At 39.4% G+C, this 19,565-nt stretch overlaps 1 protein-coding gene and 1 long non-coding RNA gene across 2 annotated transcripts; one reads left to right on the plus strand and one right to left on the minus strand.

The window, feature by feature from the left end:
- Window positions 1–6,538: 6,538 nt before the first annotated feature.
- LOC110055792 (uncharacterized) lies at window positions 6,539–18,851 on the minus strand. The gene is made up of 6 exons (XM_020762200.2): window positions 18,758–18,851; window positions 18,097–18,477; window positions 15,919–16,034; window positions 7,705–7,756; window positions 7,357–7,400; window positions 6,539–6,901 (listed from the first exon to the last, which is right to left on the minus strand). Exons 2-6 carry the CDS (start codon window positions 18,446–18,448, stop codon window positions 6,797–6,799), a joined length of 669 nt encoding a protein of 222 aa, XP_020617859.1. The 5' UTR covers window positions 18,449–18,477; window positions 18,758–18,851; the 3' UTR covers window positions 6,539–6,796.
- On the plus strand, window positions 11,422–16,430 carry LOC149104369 (uncharacterized). The gene is made up of 2 exons (XR_016201374.1): window positions 11,422–11,598; window positions 15,525–16,430. It is a non-coding gene; the product is annotated as an uncharacterized LOC149104369 (long non-coding RNA).
- Window positions 18,852–19,565: the final 714 nt, after the last annotated feature.

Here is a 19,565-nt window from a genome sequence, read left to right on the forward strand (position 1 = left end):
CTAAAATCTAAATCGTAGACCTAATGTAAATGGCAACACCACCGCCCTGACGGTTTCTATCCTTTCTCAATAAATCATACCCATCAATAGAAAATAATTCATCCTTCAGAAAAGTGTTAACCGATATTACCGATATTACCGATTGCAAAGGATATGATTTTTACTAACTGAGCTGTGCCCTTCGCGGCTGTTATTTAGTTAAACAGAGAACTTAATGCATAATAAATGTTTGGGGTTGTACGGAAATCTTGCCGCGAGCGGACATTGCTGAGTGTCACAGTTCGGTTGAAGAGCAAGCAGGTTTCCTTCGATGCAAAGAAGTTGCCTAGTTTTTCTCGCAAGATAGCGTAACCAGACCCTGGGTTTGGACGGTATGAGTTGAAAAATACCACTTCACTATATCACATGTACCCACCTTTTAAATGAAAAGATTTTATGGGCTCGGATCTTCTGAGATTTCGCCATCTTCTGTAAACTCGAGTAATGTCTTGACCAGACAAATCAAATCTTCAAAATCCCCATACCACTTGAATTGACCCTTCGTGTCCAAGTAGTTGAGTCGACTAGATGATATGCAATTGATGATAAATTCTGGTTTGCAAGAGACATTTTTAACGAATTGAAAACCGACTAAAATACAAAATAGCGGAGCGCCGATAAAATACGAGTGAACTTTCTGAGAGTAGACAAGGGAAAAGCACCTGATCGCCAAAGATTACGGAAGAAATAAGTTATAACCGTCACTAGAGCACATCCTTTGATATCCATTTTCTGTAATCTTAATTGTTCTAAATCTAACGAATATTGCATGTTACATGTAGCGACCGTCGTGGAAGTAGTATGTATCAGGTGAATAGCCCGCTTGGTTCCACATGAACTGATAACAACTAATTTAACGAGAAATGGTTGCAGAACCGATTTAATGAGATGCGTTGCCATTATTAGCTCATTCAAGAGACCGGTCACATACCCTGGTATTCGATAATACAAATGTTTAACAAAACGAGCGGCTTGTCGTTGTACACCTTAGATCTGGTGGGATGTCATAAATTTCCTTTTAGGTATGCGAATCACATACCCTGGTATTCGATCATAAATTGTATACACCCAAGATCTGGATGTCATGAATTTGCTTTTGGGCAGGTGAATCCCGCACAGATGGTCTCTTACTAATGAATAACAAGAGTTTTTCTTAAATGTGTTCCAGGTTCCTTCTGATAAATCTGACAGTAAAAGTAAGTAAAGTAAAACTTTATGTAGCCACCGGGTCAGCCTTCGTGATAATGCTAGTAACATATAACGAATATTAAACTTGATCGAGGTCCTTAAAGAGTTCTCCTCCTAAATATTTATTTTGCTTACGGTGTTTATTTATGATGCATTTCTCCTTTGCGCGGGACCTCCTCCGATTTTTTTCTCTTTGGACTTATTGAAGAACGCCGTCTGATTATTGACCTCATTAGGAACCTAGGAAGCTTAGGCCCGGTCGTTCACACTACACCGGAGGAATTTAAAAACACAACAATCACCGGTCGTTGTATATTTTTGTTTGAGGAAATCTCGGCCAGGGAAATCACGTGGTTCTCCTGCTCCTATCGTGTTCCAAAAGGTCCGTTTTAAAATGTTTTCCGTCCACAAGAAAACTCAAAGCCGGCGTTTTCAAATTTCTCCGGCTTGAAGAGCGTTTTCGAAAAGCTCCGTTTTCGTGACGGATTACTCTGGCCTAACCGTAGAAATAATAAAGCTGTACGCGTTTTTTAATTTCTCCGGCGTAGTGTGGACAGAGTCTGGAGCAAACCACGACGTCAATGAGCACCACCAAACAAAAGGTTTAATTGGCAAAACAAAGGCGGTGCAAGTGTGTTCAGTAAACGTTTGTACACATAGCCGTCCTCTGCAAAACAACAACGCAAAATGACCGCGAACGCGAACGATGAGTTGAGCCGCTAATTTTTCGTATTTCCATTTAGAATTGAACGCTGTCATTACATATTTAGCCTGAGCGAGGTTTTAGAGCCATAGGCATTCTGGACAAATTCAATTTTACAAGGCGTTGTCCTCGGCGTCGCCGTCGTCATTGTTAAGATCCCATAATTTGCATCTCGGATGCCGAAAGGTCGATACACTTGTTTAACGTGGGGTCTGTCATCCTAAGTGACTGGTTTGTGCTTTGCTCATGTTTTATCCCAAGACCGGTCGAACGCAGATGAGAGTATCGTGTAAAAACCGTAGAAAAGTCATATAAATTGCAGCTCTTTGCCAAGGTTCTTTTTAATTCAGCGATTAACTTGTCGAGCGTTTCGGTAGGAAGTTTTTCCTCCTGCTAAAAAAAACTCGTTTACGTTACTTCGCTGATGTAATACCGTTTCATCTTCCCCATTACTACACGGCCATCGTTTGCGTCTTGTTCTTCAGTATACTTGCATCATTTTTATAAATGCAAAGGTCTTTTCACCAAATTAGGACCTTATGGAAAAAGTAGATCTTAACAAGGGCTATTGGAATCCACAAAGAAAACTGAGGGTAGCTAAGCATTTTTCCGAGATAATTAGCCTTGAATCTCGAATAAAAATGCTGACGTCAGCATTTTTCTGTAAAAGAAGAAAATTTATTTCCTTACAGATTTCCTTAGAATTCGCCTTTAAGTACAGAAAACTAACCATATTTACAAAGATCTTTAAAGTACATGGTAAATGGTAACATAAGAACCAATTTTGGTAACAAAATCGTCGCAACAGCACTTTTAGCGTCCGTGACAGCTTTCTGGTTTGGCCAAGAATTCAGTCTGAATAGCAGGCTTTTCCTCAAAACTAAAAACTAATCACCTGTTAAATAGGCTTGCCCTTCCATTTCATAACATAAAAAGTACGGGGTACGCGTTTTTTAAAGTTAGATGAGTTACATTTTTTTCTGTCACTTGCCCAGTAAGTCAGTGAAACATTTGCGTCTCTGGCACTTGTTTTGCGCGCGCACTACGCCACCTGCAGGTTACCAAATTGACGTCAGTTTTTCATGCGTCTGTCCTGTTACTGATCATGAGCTTTGTAGACTACTTTGACAATGCTGAACGAAATTCATTGTCAATAACAGGACAGACGCATGAAAAACTGACGTCAATTTGGGGATCTGTACACGTATTTAATCGAAACGCCGGGAATTCGGACGGCGTCCAATCCTTCCTACGAACTGCATTCATCCAAGTGGTCCGCTTTGGTTCACTTTCAGGAAATATAAAAAAAATTATTCCCGATGCATTTGTGAACCGATTTGTACAATTTCTCAGCAGCAGCTCACCGGTATTCTCTCCACGAACCCTTTTCTTAGGCGGTAAATTTAGAAAGAGACATCAAGCCACGGCGTGTTTTTGCCAACCACGGAAATAAACAACCCCACGTGACCTAGGCGTGACGTCAAGGGAAACGTCGCTGTAACCCCATACATTTATTATGCATACAGTTCTAACTAAACAATAGCGAAAACAATAGCGAAAACAATGGCGCTCCTTTGAGACTTCCCTGATTTGAATAACTCTAAATTTTGCCATTTGTTTTCTGAGTGTCGCATACTTTTAGACTTTTTCTATCTAAAATATGCAAAAACGGAACGATTTCTTGGAGACTTAAAATAATTTTCGAGTTTTAGGTCCAAATTACGGAAACCGAAACGAAATATCATAATTTTGGGCACATTTACCGTATTTTTTAATTGAGCGCAGGCTTAAAACTGCTAAAAATAATAGCGATTTAGACCTGTGCGCTAGTTTAAGCAAAGCCGGTTGCTTGCGGTTAGCTATAATCTGTTGCGCGGGTAAGCGACTATTATACTAATTTTGTAAATGTAAACAAAGTGAAATAAAATTCTTGCTTACCTCTCGCGTTTCTCCGCGTTTTTTTCCCCTTGATTTCCTTCCTCGAATTCAGACCCATGCGATGAAGCTGTATATTTTGTTTCTTTCCTCCATGAAGTGGCGATCAGATCACGAACAGTGCATACAGTGGTACGAGGAACAATTTACGTATCTTTGCGCACTTCGTATAAGTCGGCGATATGCTTGATAATTAATGTTTCCAAAAGGATCATCTCCATAGTGCTGATGCCACAACCATTCCTGTAGATAGCTTTCGAAGAGATCTTTGGATGTTCCGCTACGAGGCACACTTCGTTTGACTCCCCACCATGTATTTTCAATGTGCTGGGTGTGCGCACCTGTGTCTGGGTCTACGAAGTTTAGGTTGTGGTTGACTGTGAGATGACTATAGCCCTCGTGTTTTAGGCAGTCGCAAGCTTTCCACATGTCGCTCATCACGCGTGTCCCCGGCAATATGTGGGCGCGTATGATGGGCAAGAGTGTGTCTTTATCACTTTTCCCTACCGGAACAAGGAAGCAGGCTTTGGTTTCGCGGCAGAGTTTAAAAAAGTTCATTGAAGACATTGATATAACTAGATTATTAACAGTACTGCTGAAGTAGAAGCGATTGGGAGAAAGAAAGAAATCATCCCCACCCCACCCCTCACCCCTTTATTCATCAGGGACCCACACATGCGATGCATGTTTTCGTGCAGCGTGCAACATGCGTTAAACACATGAATAAGTAAATTGTAATGTTAATTTTTTGGAATGCCAACGACTCAAGTAAAATAAAAATTATTTTGGAGGGGTAATTCTCAACTGAACCTCTTAGTGTAGTGGTGTAGAAGAGAGACTGGTAAGCGAGAGGTAAGCGAAAGGTAAGTGGTTCGAGACCTGATGGGGTACAAGAGAAAGGGGAAAAAATGCGTAAGGAGCCTGGGTAATATGGAGAAGAAAAAGAGAGAAGAATGGAGTTAGGGGAAGAAGAAAATCGGCGAAAAGACAACGCGCGATAGCGCGCGACAGCGCGCAATTAAATCCTCTTTTATTCACACAGTAAGTAGTAATTATCAATGTATATTCAAAAACAATAGAGCGCATACATAATTAATCATTCTGCATGCATAATAAATGTATGGGGTCATACGAAAATCTTTCCCAGAAATATTCCAAACAGAATATGTAAGACAGCGTCAAAATTCGAAAAAGAAATTTTAAAAATTGGCCGTCGTATAGTTCACGTTCTCTCGAATATCCAGAATACCGCTATTTCACGTTGTTGTTTTGTGACCTTTTGTAAACAACGGCAATGAAATGAACAAAGAATTATCACGCACGCTTACACAGCCATTGTACTCGTTGCCGTTAAAGTTTGCTTAATTAAACTTCCTAAAACCGAATAAACAGCCAAATAATGAACAGCCAAACGAGCACAAAACAAACGAAAGCTGGCCGAAGAAAAAGACGGCTTTAAGGGCAGAAAAACATCTCTACCCTGGAACGAAATCAAAACATACAAAATGACGTTCCCGCCATTTCGTCTATGAGAAAATTGCTTCGGCTGTCCAGGCATCGCGCGAGTAACATCCTCGGAAGAACTGGGTACCATGTCTAAAAATAACTTGAGAGGGATTACCTCAGTTAGAGGACCTGTATGGGGGATTCACTCTCTTACCTTGATAATCTCTTGTCGAAGATTAATGTTTGTTTTTGTGGTTCGTTTTCTAAATTTAAAGGAACTATTTGTACAGTCACATGTTAATTTTGTTATTTTGCGATTTGTGTTACCATTTTTTATTATTGTTTTTTATGCCTGAAGTGCTTAACTTTTCTTCACTTACGATAATTTAAAAAATCATACATCTGAGACAATTCATGGAGACCACGCCATTCCTAATTTTTGGCGTTATCGTTTGCAGCAATCACTTCCAGTCCTGCTGATCATGTGCGGTCCAATAAACCTTTTTCGCTTGGGCGGTTTGTTTTCCCATCACAGACCACGTGATATTCTCTAGAGAATTTTTCTTTTACCATCTAAAAATTAGTTATTCATATGCACACGACTATTTCAAAATTTGAAAGGAAGAATTCTCAAGAGTATCATCACATGGTCTGAAACGGGGCAACGAACCACTCAGTCGAAAAAGGTGTCACGCATCTTTGCGGTCACGTCATCTTTTTGCGGGCTTCGATTAGTCGCGGGCCTTTATAGTTTCGAACGTCACGTAAGCTTCTCCTACCTCTTCCCCCCCCCCCCCGCCCCGAAGAGGTGGGGAGGAGGACAAGAAGGGCTTCACAAGAGACAAGCCACAAGGTCATTTCCCCGCCAAAACTTTGTTCCTATTGAGGTTCCCAAGACTTCGCTATAAACTATACAAAGATCGAATAGTCCTAAGATAAAATGAGATTTAATATAATTTTTCACGTTATTAGGGTAAGATAGTTGAGTGCCGGTATGTACATTCGTTGGTTTGCAGGTTACGTAATTATGCTAACAAGTGAATATTATTTAGTTTGTCCGTCGACAGCATCTCTGGTTTTGACCACTTCATTCTGGAAATTTTGTTTTAGGACTGTTTATGCTCAATAAACTAGATGCCCCCTCCTATACGACTGGTGTTTTCTTACTTGTGCTAAGTTGAAAATTATTTTATTTCCGTTTCACTGCAGAGTGATTAGACAACAAGGTCCAAGTTCCATTTTTATTGCCCATAAAACATTTCTACAAGTCATCTAACCAGGTCTTCGTTACTAAATGGCGCCCACAGAGGCCGTAAATGCTTGGTTCCGTTAGCAACTTTTTAAGTTTACTTATAAAACATACTTAGTATCAATTTTATTAAAAAATTTACAAAAAACAAAAGTCGGTTTTCAGTTTTGTAATTGTGAACTAGAAAAGAGTAAAAGACTAAAAGACTCCGGCGTGCATTGGAATGAACAGGAGCATCACGGGAAGAACGGATTCATTCCATAGTAAGGTGAGTCTGCACTGCCGCCAGGAGTGCTGAGGCCTGGGGATGAACTTGCTTCACTCATCATCTCATGAACCAGCTGTAAAGAAAAAAGTGTTTGGAACAAAACCAATGGTATGGAATAGACACCAAACAACGTAACCTCTCTGTACTAAACATTCAGAACGTGACTTCTTTCACTTGTATTGATAGCCTGAGAGCAGGCTCACGTGTGAGGAGCACGCGCACGAGCAGCGAGAAACCTCGCGCGTGTGACTAAAAGTTGGGCCTGCTCGCAGGCCGTGTAAAATGAGTAGCTGCATTAACTGGCCAATCAGAGACCGCGAAACCGTGTGCCGAAGAGCGAGGGTAAAGATAAAATGAGATCCTCTTTTTGGAGTCCCTCAACAGCGAAAACGAGTGCAAAGTGACAAAACAACTGCCTCAAAAGTCGCTCTGGAAATCATTTTTCTTACAGAATGTTTTTCTCTTTAGGGGAGATGGCATTGCTGTCAGACAGTAATTACAAGACCTCAAATGTCTGGTGTTACTCACGTTAACTATTTCATCGTCAGTTAATCCCATGCTATTTCTTCTCTCTACAAAGAAAATCAAGCAAAAGATTAAAATAAGACGTATCACTGAAATACACCTAGATAAAAAAAATAACACAGGTAGCGTTATTAAAGGAGACACAGGCTTTGTAATAATCTCCTTGCTCAATACTGTCCTCTTTAGTCAAAATGCGCTTATGTTATCCTGGGCAGAGGAATCATAAAGGCCGTACAGTAAGTAAAGTTTTCCAGTATTGCCAAGAAAATTAGAGCCAGAAAAAACAAAATTCCAGAAAAAAGATTTAATTATATTTCAAAGCTCTCTCTGTTTTTTAAAAGTAATTATTACCTCGAGGTTGCCACGTGTCGTAACGGGGTTCAATAGGCGGGTAAGGGGCTGGCTGAAAAACACAGATAAAATAAAATTCCACGATTAACAATACCCCTGGAAATCGAAATGCAAAGAAATTAGCACCATGCTCTCCTTTTTTAAACATTGTTGGGTTAAAGATAGTCCTACATCGTAAAGGATGCGGAGAGATCCCTGTTCAGTGATAAGTACTGTGGTTTGCAAAGACGAAAACATGCAAGCGTTGGAATCAGGGGGAATTTGATCAGTTGCACCTCTATACGTCTATTATATCCCCGTTGAAAGTGTGTGTTATCTAATCTACAGTGGGACCCGTTAATCTGGTCACCAAAGGGCCACAAACATCTAGCCGTATTAAGGGGTTGGCCGTATTAAAGGGGTTCTTTAAATAAGAAATGACTGACTGAGCTTTTTTTCGGGCCAGAATAAAGTGGCCGTAATAACGAGGTAACCGTATTAACGGGGTGGTCGTAAGGCGGGGCCTGGGTTCTACTGTATTTAATTTACCCTATAGCTGGTTTTCACATGACGTCACTAAAATTCGAACCACCAAACTATTGATCTTGCTGAGATTTCACTGTAATCATGTATAAGAGCAGCTGAAAACTAATATTTATACAAATTTTCGCTCCGAATGGGTTATTGGTTTTGTGATACACTACGCTTGAATTTCTAAGCTTTTGCGTGACGCGGCATTTACATGACGGCCTAGAGAGCTGTCATGATGGTTAAAAAAGTGACTTATTTCGGGGAACTTGGCTATCTGAACAGTTCATGTCTTAGAAAAAAGTATTATGTTAGTGTTTTAGAGTTCCTCGAGGGATAAATTCGCGCTTTTGTAGCAAAACTCAGTGACAGATGTTTCTGTTGGTTTCCGGCCGCCATGTTGGTGCCCATACGGATGGGCACCAACATGGCGTCTCCATACAAATCTCCATAAATTTGGGCAAAAGTAATTGATAATGTAAATTGAAGATAAGCATACGGTAAAATAAAATAACATGATAAAAGAACATAATAAAAGAAAACAAATGGAAACAATTAATATGTTTCTTCGCGGATGTTCAGACAATTAGGATCAATTGTTCTGCCTTTTTGAATTAAAAAAGCTTCCCTGGCCTTACGGATAGAGTCTCGGTTAGAAACGATTTTTTCGATGGGGATTAATTGCATGTCGTTAGCAGTGTGGTTAGGAGAGGACAGGAAATGTTCGGCGGCTGTAGTAGGTTTAGATTTGTTGTTAGGGTTATCTATGGTAGGGCGGTGTCACAGTGATATGTGTATCCCCGTGATATGTGTACCCCCGCACACATATCACTAGTGATATGTGTATCCCCCGTGGGGATACACAAAACACTGATACGCGCCTGGACATTCAACGAACAAAATGGCGACTCGGTTGCGAGGTTCCGACAAGCGCTGTAAAGAGTAGAAGAAACCAGAAATGAATTCGCGCCCAACGGAGCAGATTAGGATTTCTTGAGTTTGGTTGAGTTCCAACCGACTCGATTGTATATCTGACTAAAACTTCGAACAGCGGATACGCATATCACTAATTATTTCATGGCGCAGTGATCTCAGTGTGTATCCCCTAAACACAGCCGTTAGATTGGCTATCTACCTGATCGAAGAAAATGGCCAATTATTGCCGAAACGTGCTGGCTGCTTACTCGCTACGACGTTTGTACCCAGGTTGAGGTTTGCGGAGTTTGCAACTCGAATGTTTAAATATCTGAACTGAAATCGCGTGCAGGGGATACACATATCACTAATTATTTCATGGCGCAGTGATATGTGTATCCCCAGAAACACAACTGTTATAATATAGCGCATCAACCTTGTCAAAACTGCAGGCAATATTAGCACCCGACGTTTTTACACGGCTTGGGTTCACTGAAGTTTGAAACTCGATAATTCCACTAAAAACGCGTGCACGCGTGCACAGGATAATAATGGATACACATATCACTGATTATTTCATGAACTAGTGATATGTGTATCCCCATGGACACAGCTGTAATATTGGCTTTCTACCCAAGAAGAAAAATGCCCATAACATTTGCATTGTCAAAACTGGCTTGCTAGAAATATTCACACCAGGCATTTATTCATAGCTTGGGATTTCTGGAGTTTCACTGACCTCGGTTGTACACCGTCGCCGACCGCATGCAGGGGATACACATATCACTAATTATTACATGGCGCAGTGATATGTGTATCCCCTGAAGACAGCCGTAATCTAGGCTAACTGCCGAAGAAGAAACGTCGAATATTGTGAAACGTGCTAGCAATATTCGCAGTATAGCAATGTATACAGCTTGAGACTTAACATATCTTACAAAAAGTCGAACTGAAAAGCGGGTGCAGGGGATACACGAGTGCCACTAATCATTTTATGGCGATCGGGTCGAAGCCGTGATATGTGTTTCACTCCACGAATAATTCAGATGCAAACAAGGTGATGAACAGTGGAGAATATGCGTTACTCGAGGGGTGAGAATGCACCGCGCAATTAATATCGTCCTAGAAATCCGGTGCCGTGAAACTCAAATTGAAATATATCTAGATCCATTTGGTGTTCAACTTTAAATTCATTATATCCTGCTCGCAGAAAACCAGTTAGGATCAAGAACACAATTCCAGCAGTAGATAAGTAAACTTTTTCAACTACAAAAATTGAGATTTGTGTTTTACTGAAGCCTGTTTGGGTTAGTCGTTCGTCCAGTAAGCGACCGGACGACGAAAGCACTTTCAAGGAGGATATTGCTTTTTAAAGTAGAGGGGAGGGGGGTGGGGGATACACATATCACTGGTCGCCATTTTGGAGGGGATACACATATCACTAGTGATATGTGTGCGGGGATACACATATCACGGGGATACACATATCACTGTGACACCGGTATTACGTAAATATCGGCTACATAAAAATACGCACCAATGTAAAATCTTCCATTGTACCTGAAGAAGGCTGGTTTGGCCAGCCGAAATATAGTACACCTTCAAAAAATCAGTCTACGTTGTATCGGTTTTTGCTTTTGTATTCTTCATTTTATATGTAAAGCCGATTAGATCACTATTGATCCAACGTATACCAGCAGGATCATCGTTCTGGTTGCTTGCTCAAAAATTTTATAGTTTTTGGTTGACGTTTTAATTTTTTTCAATTTCGAGTGAAGTCTTCACTTTCTCATGAAAAAAGTAATTTTTATTTCTATTTTCTGTGGAAAAAAATTAATTTTCCGAGAAAATGCCACTAAACTGCTTGAATAAAGCTTAATGCTTTTTCCTCACTAAAATGCTGGATAAAACGCTAGGATAACGAACAAAAGCCTACTTGACCCATCTGGTTTTATCGGAATACAATAATCTTCGACCTATAAGAGGTTCACTCCTCTCATCAGAGGGCATTTTACTGTAATTTGGTCTCATTGAAGCCGCCAGATGCAACTGAGGAAGTCACTGTTTATTTATTGCTTTATTAGTAATCAAAGGAAGTCGAATTTGTGCTGAGCATTTGGAGGTAACGTCTCAATTTAGCGTGCACATTACAACTTCCGGTTTCGGAATTTATCCCGGGAATCGGGTCAGGAAAGTTGACTTTGAAAACAAACAGGTTATTTTTAAAACACTACCCAACCGGGCCCTTTTGTAATCATTGCAATTCAATATCCATAATCATCGGCGTAACACGTTTTAAAATTTTCCAAGAAACGTGCTTTGCGTTCCTTCGCTCTTAAAATATTTTGAACAAAGATGTACACGTAATTGCTGGCATTATGCAAATTGAAGTTACTTTACGGCAAGCTTCAGATATTTTTACTCGGTGGCAAAGATCGTCAAGACAAACGACTGATAGACTACTGATTAAGGGTGAGTTATGAAATAATGTATATTTAAAGATCAGCCCGTTTGTTTTGTAACTGTTGCTTTGAGACATGTACAGGACTCGAAATTGTCGTCTCGATATCAGATGAAAGTGAAACAGATTTTAGGATTTTATTTCTTATTAGATATCTTTGTGTTTAGTTTCGGTGTATCTATTTACGAGCCGGTCGAAGCGTTTTGGCAGGGTCGTAATGAGGGTTACAACTTTGCAGCCATTCTGCACAATAAAATGTCTTTTTACCCAACGTTCTTCTTTACCGAAATTCTAACCACGTTCTGCGCTTTCACGCGTTCAGAAATACGAGTGCTAATCTGTAAACCAGACAAATACCTTTGCACGATTTGTACTCACACCACGAAGCTAGGTTGGATGTGGCGATAATGTCGATATTCTGTACAAAACTGGTCTAATCCAGAGCAGCAAAGTTTTGTTTAGCCTACTGCTTAGAGTTTATTGACAAGTCTTTAAAGACGCACGTGTCAACACGCGAACATTTCACTTTCCTCGACTTGTTGTCTGTCTGCAGTTCGCGTGTGGAAAAACAATTGCAGAAATTTCCCTTAACATGTCTCGGCCGCAATTTCCTGTTGAGCAGGTGACATGCTAGGTTTTGAAAAGGGAAAAATCGATTTTAGGGAAAAGTACCTTGTTAATTCGCGAACATTTAATACTTGTTCGAGTTAAAATCACGGATGTCATTTAACAATTGACAGTTGATGCTTAGAGAAAAAAAATTTGTCATGTGTTTTGTTAGGGAAGTTTGTTCGTTGATATATTTAAAAGCAGTTTTCCAGACTTCGTTTAAACCAGGTTAAAACGGCGAGTTCGTTTAAAGTTTCTGTACTGTTTTTAAAGAAGAAGGCTGCCATTAAGGTCGGCATACACGAGGGGACAAGTCCCTGCGACTAGTCTCGCCTGCAACTACAATTGTAGTCCCCTGTAGAGTTTACACGAGGGGACTGGTCGCAGGGACTTGTCCCACGCACAGTTCACACGAAGCGTTTTGAGGAACAGGACGCAGGGACTTGTCCCAAAAATTCAAACTGGTTTGAATTCGTGGGACTATTCGTGGGACTGGTTTGAATTCGTGGGACCAAAGTTGGTCCCATGCGACTAGATTTTGAAGCAAAAATGGCCAGTTCACACGATGGGACTTGTCCCCGCGATTTGTTGCAGGGACTAGTCGTAGGGGCTAGCCCTGTCGTGTGTGCCGCCCTTTATGTCAGGCAAACGCGGAACAACCACAGCCACTGGCCACTGTTGCTAAATCTCACAAACTTGAGGTCCGTCAGTTTACATTGTAATATTCAAAAGACCGTCCGTTTGTGACCAAAATTCTCGGTTTAGTACATCGTAAAATTCGTGGCATTCACTTGTTAATCCTCGATACAACAGTTCCTTTCATATATTCAGTCACATGGATAATTCTTTTATTTATAGCAATGGCAAGCATTTTGTATTGTGGATTTCGAAAGTTGTCAGAAACTATAAAAAGTAAAGCTTGATTTCGGCTTGGTCACGCTATCTTAGGCCGGATGTCACGAAATGATATTGAAATCGAGTGAAATATCTGCTATTTTATTTCTTTAGTAAGTTCTAAGCTCTTAACAGTAACAAAGTGAACAGGCAAAATAATTTTAAATTTATGTATTTATTTTTGAAATTTGATCTGTGCTACACAGCGGATTCCAAACAATTACAGACCAAATTTTCCGAGAAACTATCTTTGCAACGAAAACGAAATCTCTGCCTGAATCGAACTTGTGCAATATTCACACTCAACGGTTTTGCTTCTGATGTTTTCCTGTTCAGTTCTTACTTAGTAAGAACTTAGTAAGTTCTAAGCTTTTAACAGAAACAAAGTGAAGAGGCAAAAGGATTTTAAATTTATGTATTTATTTTCGAAATTTGATCTGTGCTACACAGCGGATTCCAAACGGTTACAGACCAAATTTTCCGAGAAATCGTCCTTGCTGTAGAAAACAACATGTCAGCGTCGAACTCGTGCAATATTCATCCTCTACGGTTTTGCTTCTGAGGTTTTCTTATTCACTTCTTGCTTGTTTTTGAAATCTTCAATTCAATCTCCCTCAATTTGGAGAGCAGTTGGTGTCAAATACCTTATTACATGAAATTTTGGTGACACTTTAATTTAGCCAATTGAGCGATTATTCTACGAATCGCTAAATTAAAATGCATCAAAATTAATATAAGTGTCGCTAAATTCAAATCGTAGCTAAATTAAAGTGAGTAAAAAATGAAATCCCGCCATGTGATCAGTTTCACACAATCAGTTCATGACCAGGCTAAGAAATTCTCCAAAGAGAAATTTACCACCTGGTAACCGGGAGAGGTTCAAAAGGCAGTTAGACAGTAGGACAAGCTTTGAAGACAAAGAGGTTGATCTCAGGATGTCAGTAATGAAGCCAATTCAAGCAAGCTGGCTGGTCGCATTAATACGACTCTCTGACCGGCGCTGAAGGAAGGAAATGCATTCTCAACGGTGTGAGTCAAAGAAATTGCCAGCAGAGACAAACCACTGCCACCTGTTGATCCATTTGAAGTAATCCACCGAGCCTGATCGGTGACGTTAGAATGTTGATGGTTAGGTACTCGTAAAAGGAGCTTTGACTTTTCGTGACAATGCAAATATGAGTCAGGACAGCATTAAGATAGGACATTACAGTTGCAGTTTCGTTTGTTTCGTTCAAAATTAATTAAGTTGCCAAACGTTGTATGATTGTGATTTGAATGAAGCTATTGAAGTTTATGATTTTATCACATAAATGTTCTATAGTCGTCGTAAAATTTTTTAATACCTTAATTCGTGAAAGTTTCAGTTCGTGAGATCGCAAACACTGAGTGACTTATGTTCCAAATTTACGAAAAATCGCTAAATTAAAGTGTTGCTAAATAACGGTTTTTCAAAATCGTTAACTTAACGTGTCGCCAAAATTTCATACAATGAGGTGGAATCCTCTAAAGGCCGAAAATAGTGTCATTTAATTTCTCTAATATATATTTGTTTAACCATTCACTTAAATGTGGCTATATTTTGTAAACAACGCCTCATTCAGTTATAAATGGTAGACTAATGGTCACTTTACACAACGCTTGTTGCTGTTCATGTTGTCTGGTCTATATGAGAGCTGGAAAGCAAATTTACGCGATAATATTAAACCAGGAACGTTGATCATGGTGTAATATCTGGGATTTTACGGCACTGCCGCGTCAGGTGGAATCACGGTTTAGGTTACTGGCAAACCTACAGTGAGGTCTACAGTGAGATCAAATCGAAGAGCTTTAGACAGCTGTCCATTCTAGCCGGGTAAATTTCTTTTATTCATAAATAATAAAACTATGCTCGTGGCATAATTCATCTTTCTCATGATATAACCAGTTTCCAACCGAAATTTCCAGTGTCAGAGTAACATCCATTCTTCTAGTGTGTGAAAACTCCAGCCCTGACCAGGAAGACATTCGTTGTATATGATAATTTGATTCGAGTATGGTTTTGGGTTAGGTGAGCACCAAAGGGTTGTTTTATTATATAAAATAGGATGCCCATTCTGATAATAACTCCTATGGAAAAAAAAAATTCAAATGGTTTTCCCCTTATTGTCCATTATTCAGTAAAGTTTATCAATCTTTCAAATGCATTTAGCTTAGCAGCAATGTGGTAAAACCTGAGTAAACTGGTTTCTTGTTAATTTGTTAAGAGACAAGATCATAAATGAACTTTAGCTGATGTATAATGTGGACACATCTGACAACTGAAGAAAGGAAATATTCTGCAGACATTACAAACAGTTTTATTTTCCCCAAAAGGCAGCAGTTGTTGCCCAAATTTTAATGATCCCATCACGTACAGGTACTGCGTCGATGATATTTGTTTGGTTTCTTTTTTCAGTGCCAACGAATCAACAAAAAAATGGAAAAGAAAATAAAGTAAACTCTTTGGCATAAGACAAGCCAAATACCTGAATCTCTTAGAAGAAGACTGTTTATATTTCAGCCATCAAGACTTGTTATGTTTGAATGTGAATAAGCGGGCAAGCCAGTGGAATGATAACATTATACAAGAGTGAAAGTATCAAATAATGTCCGAGCTTGGAACGTATGGCGCTAATTCATAAAGATTTCCTTCTCTAGTGCACCCATTTCATTTCATTTCATTTCATTCAGTTCTTTATATGGTGACAGGAGATTTGTTGAAATCCAGTTTATATCATATCTTTGGTGTTTTACTCAATGAAAGATAAATATATAGATTTGAGGTTATTTCTTATATTACTCAAACTCACCAAGTAAGGCATTGTTACAGGGAAAGTGCTTTCCTTAAAAGGCCTTGTAGCTTGAAATGGGTCTCTCCTGCGGATCTCTGCTGCTTGGCCAACTGGAAGGGAAGGTGGATGGTGATCTAGGAAAACAAATAAACCAAGTCGGTTTACATCGAAAATCTGCGATAAATTTTCGAGGTCAATACTTTTAAAGCTTAATCGCATAGGTCTTTTAAACACCCAAATGAATGATCGCTACAAAGCAACACAGCCCTCTTGCTGTCCTTTTCGCTGGATGGTAAACGTCGTTCATTTTCAGCCCGAGCTCATATTTTTCTCTGACTAAAAACATGTTTAAAAGGTGTAAGACAAGTACTGTAATTTGTTCGATTCTGGTATTATACTCCTTGTCTTTTCTGAACGTTGCTAACGAAAGAATGAAAGAAAAGAAACATGTATTTCTACAAACTATTAGTACTGTGTACTTGATGCCAGAGAGCTAACTAATCGTATTAATAAAAATTATCTAGAAAGTATTGTCTGAAGCCTTTAACTTCTCTTCGCCTTTCTAGTCTCCATTTTATTTTCCAACTTCGTGTGCGGCAAATATATATGAGGAAGTAACAAATTAAATTGTAATATTGATAATAATTACTACGGCATAATTATAAATCAATAAAATATATAATTATTACAATTATATAATTATTAATGATTATATATTAATTATTGTTAATTATTACGAGGTAATCAGTCTTAAAATACAGCTAAAAGTCTGTTTTCTAAAGCTGCTGCGAAGAGAACCGTGTGTTTCCTTGATGCTTTGTTCATGTTCACGGATATGATATTGGTCCTAGATGCTTTAGTTGTGTTTCGAAATTTAATCGAGTAATTATTTCGCAATCATGACAACGTCATGATCATAAGATTTTAACAACAGTCTTAAACATGGAGATGTGATGTGTGCTGTCGACTGCCATTCTTTTTGTTATGTCTACCTATTCATGAACACGCCAGTGACGAACGAAAGCGAAAGAACGAGCTACCCACGCCACTGATCCGGTCCTAAACTTGTAATGTAGAAATCGTCTTCTTCATCTGATGTCTTTTAATTATTTGTAAAATAAACAACTCACCAATAACCCATTTTGATGAATTAACAGAATTGTTTCAAGGCAGTGTTGAATGCTCAATTCAACAGGCAAGTATTAAGGGAATGATCGAAAGTTGGACTGTCTTAAATTTCAAGCTATTCTAAACGCGAATGAACCTGTTTGACAAGGAAACTCTGACCATCAGCGGTTCAGCTTTCCTGTTGAGTTTCGCAGTTTTACTAGCAAGGTCAGAATTTAGATAAACATGCACCTTCTGGTAAAAAATGTAAAATCAGCGAGTGGACACAGCTCTCTCAAGAGATCAGCATTTTGTATTGAAAAATGTTTATGGATGGAACACACATGGGTTAATTAGAGAGTCTTCGTGACTGAAATAAAGTTGTGGCTAGCATGTGGTTTTTCTCTGTGTTTAGAAAGCCAATTAACACCTTTCAGCACAACTAACTTTAGTTTGTAGGTTCTCGATCAATGAAACGCCAAGATACACTTAAATGAAGAATACATGTAATCGCTAGTTCTCATCATGCCAAACTCATTTGCGCCAGTTTCCATATCATAAAACTACAATTGCTCAAAAAGACCTTGGACTTAAAGCAGGTTGAAATCCTCTGCTTTATTTACAAGCACGCAGGCCTCAATTTTTTTAAGGCGAGGCGACCGAAAAAGCAGTGTGGTATAAATTATGTCTTCGTGAGTTACGGCCACAAGCATGAGCAGGCCATTAGTTTTTCAAACATGAGGGAATCGCTAATCCATCAATGTGCCATTAATATCCACGTGGTGGTTTCAATTGGGAACCTGTCGATAGATACTATTTATCCATTTAAAATTTCATCTCAGTCTTAGTAATAGCATTCAGAATACGACTTGACTCAAGGCTGGTGAATTGTAGCGACGTATCTAAACGACTTCTTGTTATCTAACAATGATTGGGTCTTATTTGTCCCTATCGAATTTTCCTTCAGTAAACCATTTCATGACCCACAGTGGTCCTCTTATCGATTGCTGTTTCTAATGAACTCAATTCAATGTCATCATTGCGAGAAGGACTTAAATTCTCTACCGCATGTTACGGTACTTCACCTACCTCTACCGCGAAATGGCCTCGTCATCCTGTATATTTTGAAAGCATCTTTTCCCCTTGGACAGCTCTTTCCCCTTATCTCTTTAATATCAGGCAAAGCATTCAACGCACACCTGAAATTCGTCTTCCACTTTCGAGGGTCGGGATCATCCCTTCCTTCCTTGTATTTGCCAGTGTACAAAGCCCATGCTTGAAACAGAGCAGCATCGTCCACGCTCCAGCCATGCCGACTGCCATGTTTCCACGGTACTCGAAAGGTTCTCTCCTTTGGGTCTCCCACCCATCTCAAGCCATACTTTCCTTCGTTAATCTTTTGTACAAGCCAGTCTCGTAACCGAAGTTTTTTCCTATGCATTGTCTGACGAAGACAATTCACATCTAAAACTGTTGATTAAATGAACGATAAATTGCCATTTAAAAGATTAAATGCACAGAACTACCGATAACATTTTTCTGCTTTCATGTCGAGCGTGTCATCGGAGTCGCGCATCGCAATTTTATATTCTCAACGCACTGTCGTCTGGATATTTAAATGGCTTTGATAATGAAAATAGACTGTGTGTGCGTTTTGGTCATGAAGGTGTGGTTGCATACATTTCGACTTCTCAGAAAGGAAATCGTTTGAACAAAGTAATAGTACAACGAAACATTATAAACCACTTACCCTTTTCCTCGAAAGCACGCACTCCACGTGAAATGGTCTCTGATCTGTATAGGCGTGGATATAGACCTGTACCAAGTCTTTTAACTCAACATCCACCAATCAGCTGGGACTTACCCCTGGCAAAACGCCCCATACAAACCTGACAACTGTCGTCATTTAATTACGTGTGAAGGATATTTAACGGTACATGACGGCGGACTGATAAGACCAGACTAGTTTCGATCCTTTTAATTTTTTTAGAAATTGCTTACATCTTCTGCAAGGCTTTTGAAGCGCAGCGTGGGTCTGTGAAAACAACCGTTTAATTAGTTTCTGTACATATCACTCCAGTTACGTTTCAGTTGGAAGCTAAATTAAAGCAACACTGCCAAGGATATTTTTTTTCTCCCAAACAATGCAAGTTTAACAATGTCCATCAGTTGATCAATTAAATTAATCTTAAGCCAACCGTTTCTGAGGTTTCCCTTGCAGGGTAATTTAAGGCGCGACAGCCACTTGGAAAATTTTAAGTAGACGGGACAATTTCAATCGTTTTCTCTCTTTTCTCTCTCGTTCTCTTAAACTCTTGACTAACAAATACAGACAACGTGACTTGAATAGTCTCATAAAAATATCAAGAAAAAACGGCTATAACAAGCTTGTACAATTAACAAATCTCGTTAGAGGGGTCGTGTGTGTTTATATGTTTGGATCACGTGACCAGTCGCCAAACAGGAAATAGACAAACAAGGGAATTGCTGAGTTTCTAACTTTTTTTTTCTTGGGTTCCGCTCCTCTTGTCAGAATACAAAAATAGTGTAGTCAAATC

Source organism: Orbicella faveolata, unplaced genomic scaffold, assembly GCF_042242905.1.
Source record: "Orbicella faveolata isolate gen_17 unplaced genomic scaffold, um_ofav_v1 contig_34, whole genome shotgun sequence".
Taxonomy (NCBI): domain Eukaryota; kingdom Metazoa; phylum Cnidaria; class Anthozoa; order Scleractinia; family Merulinidae; genus Orbicella; species Orbicella faveolata.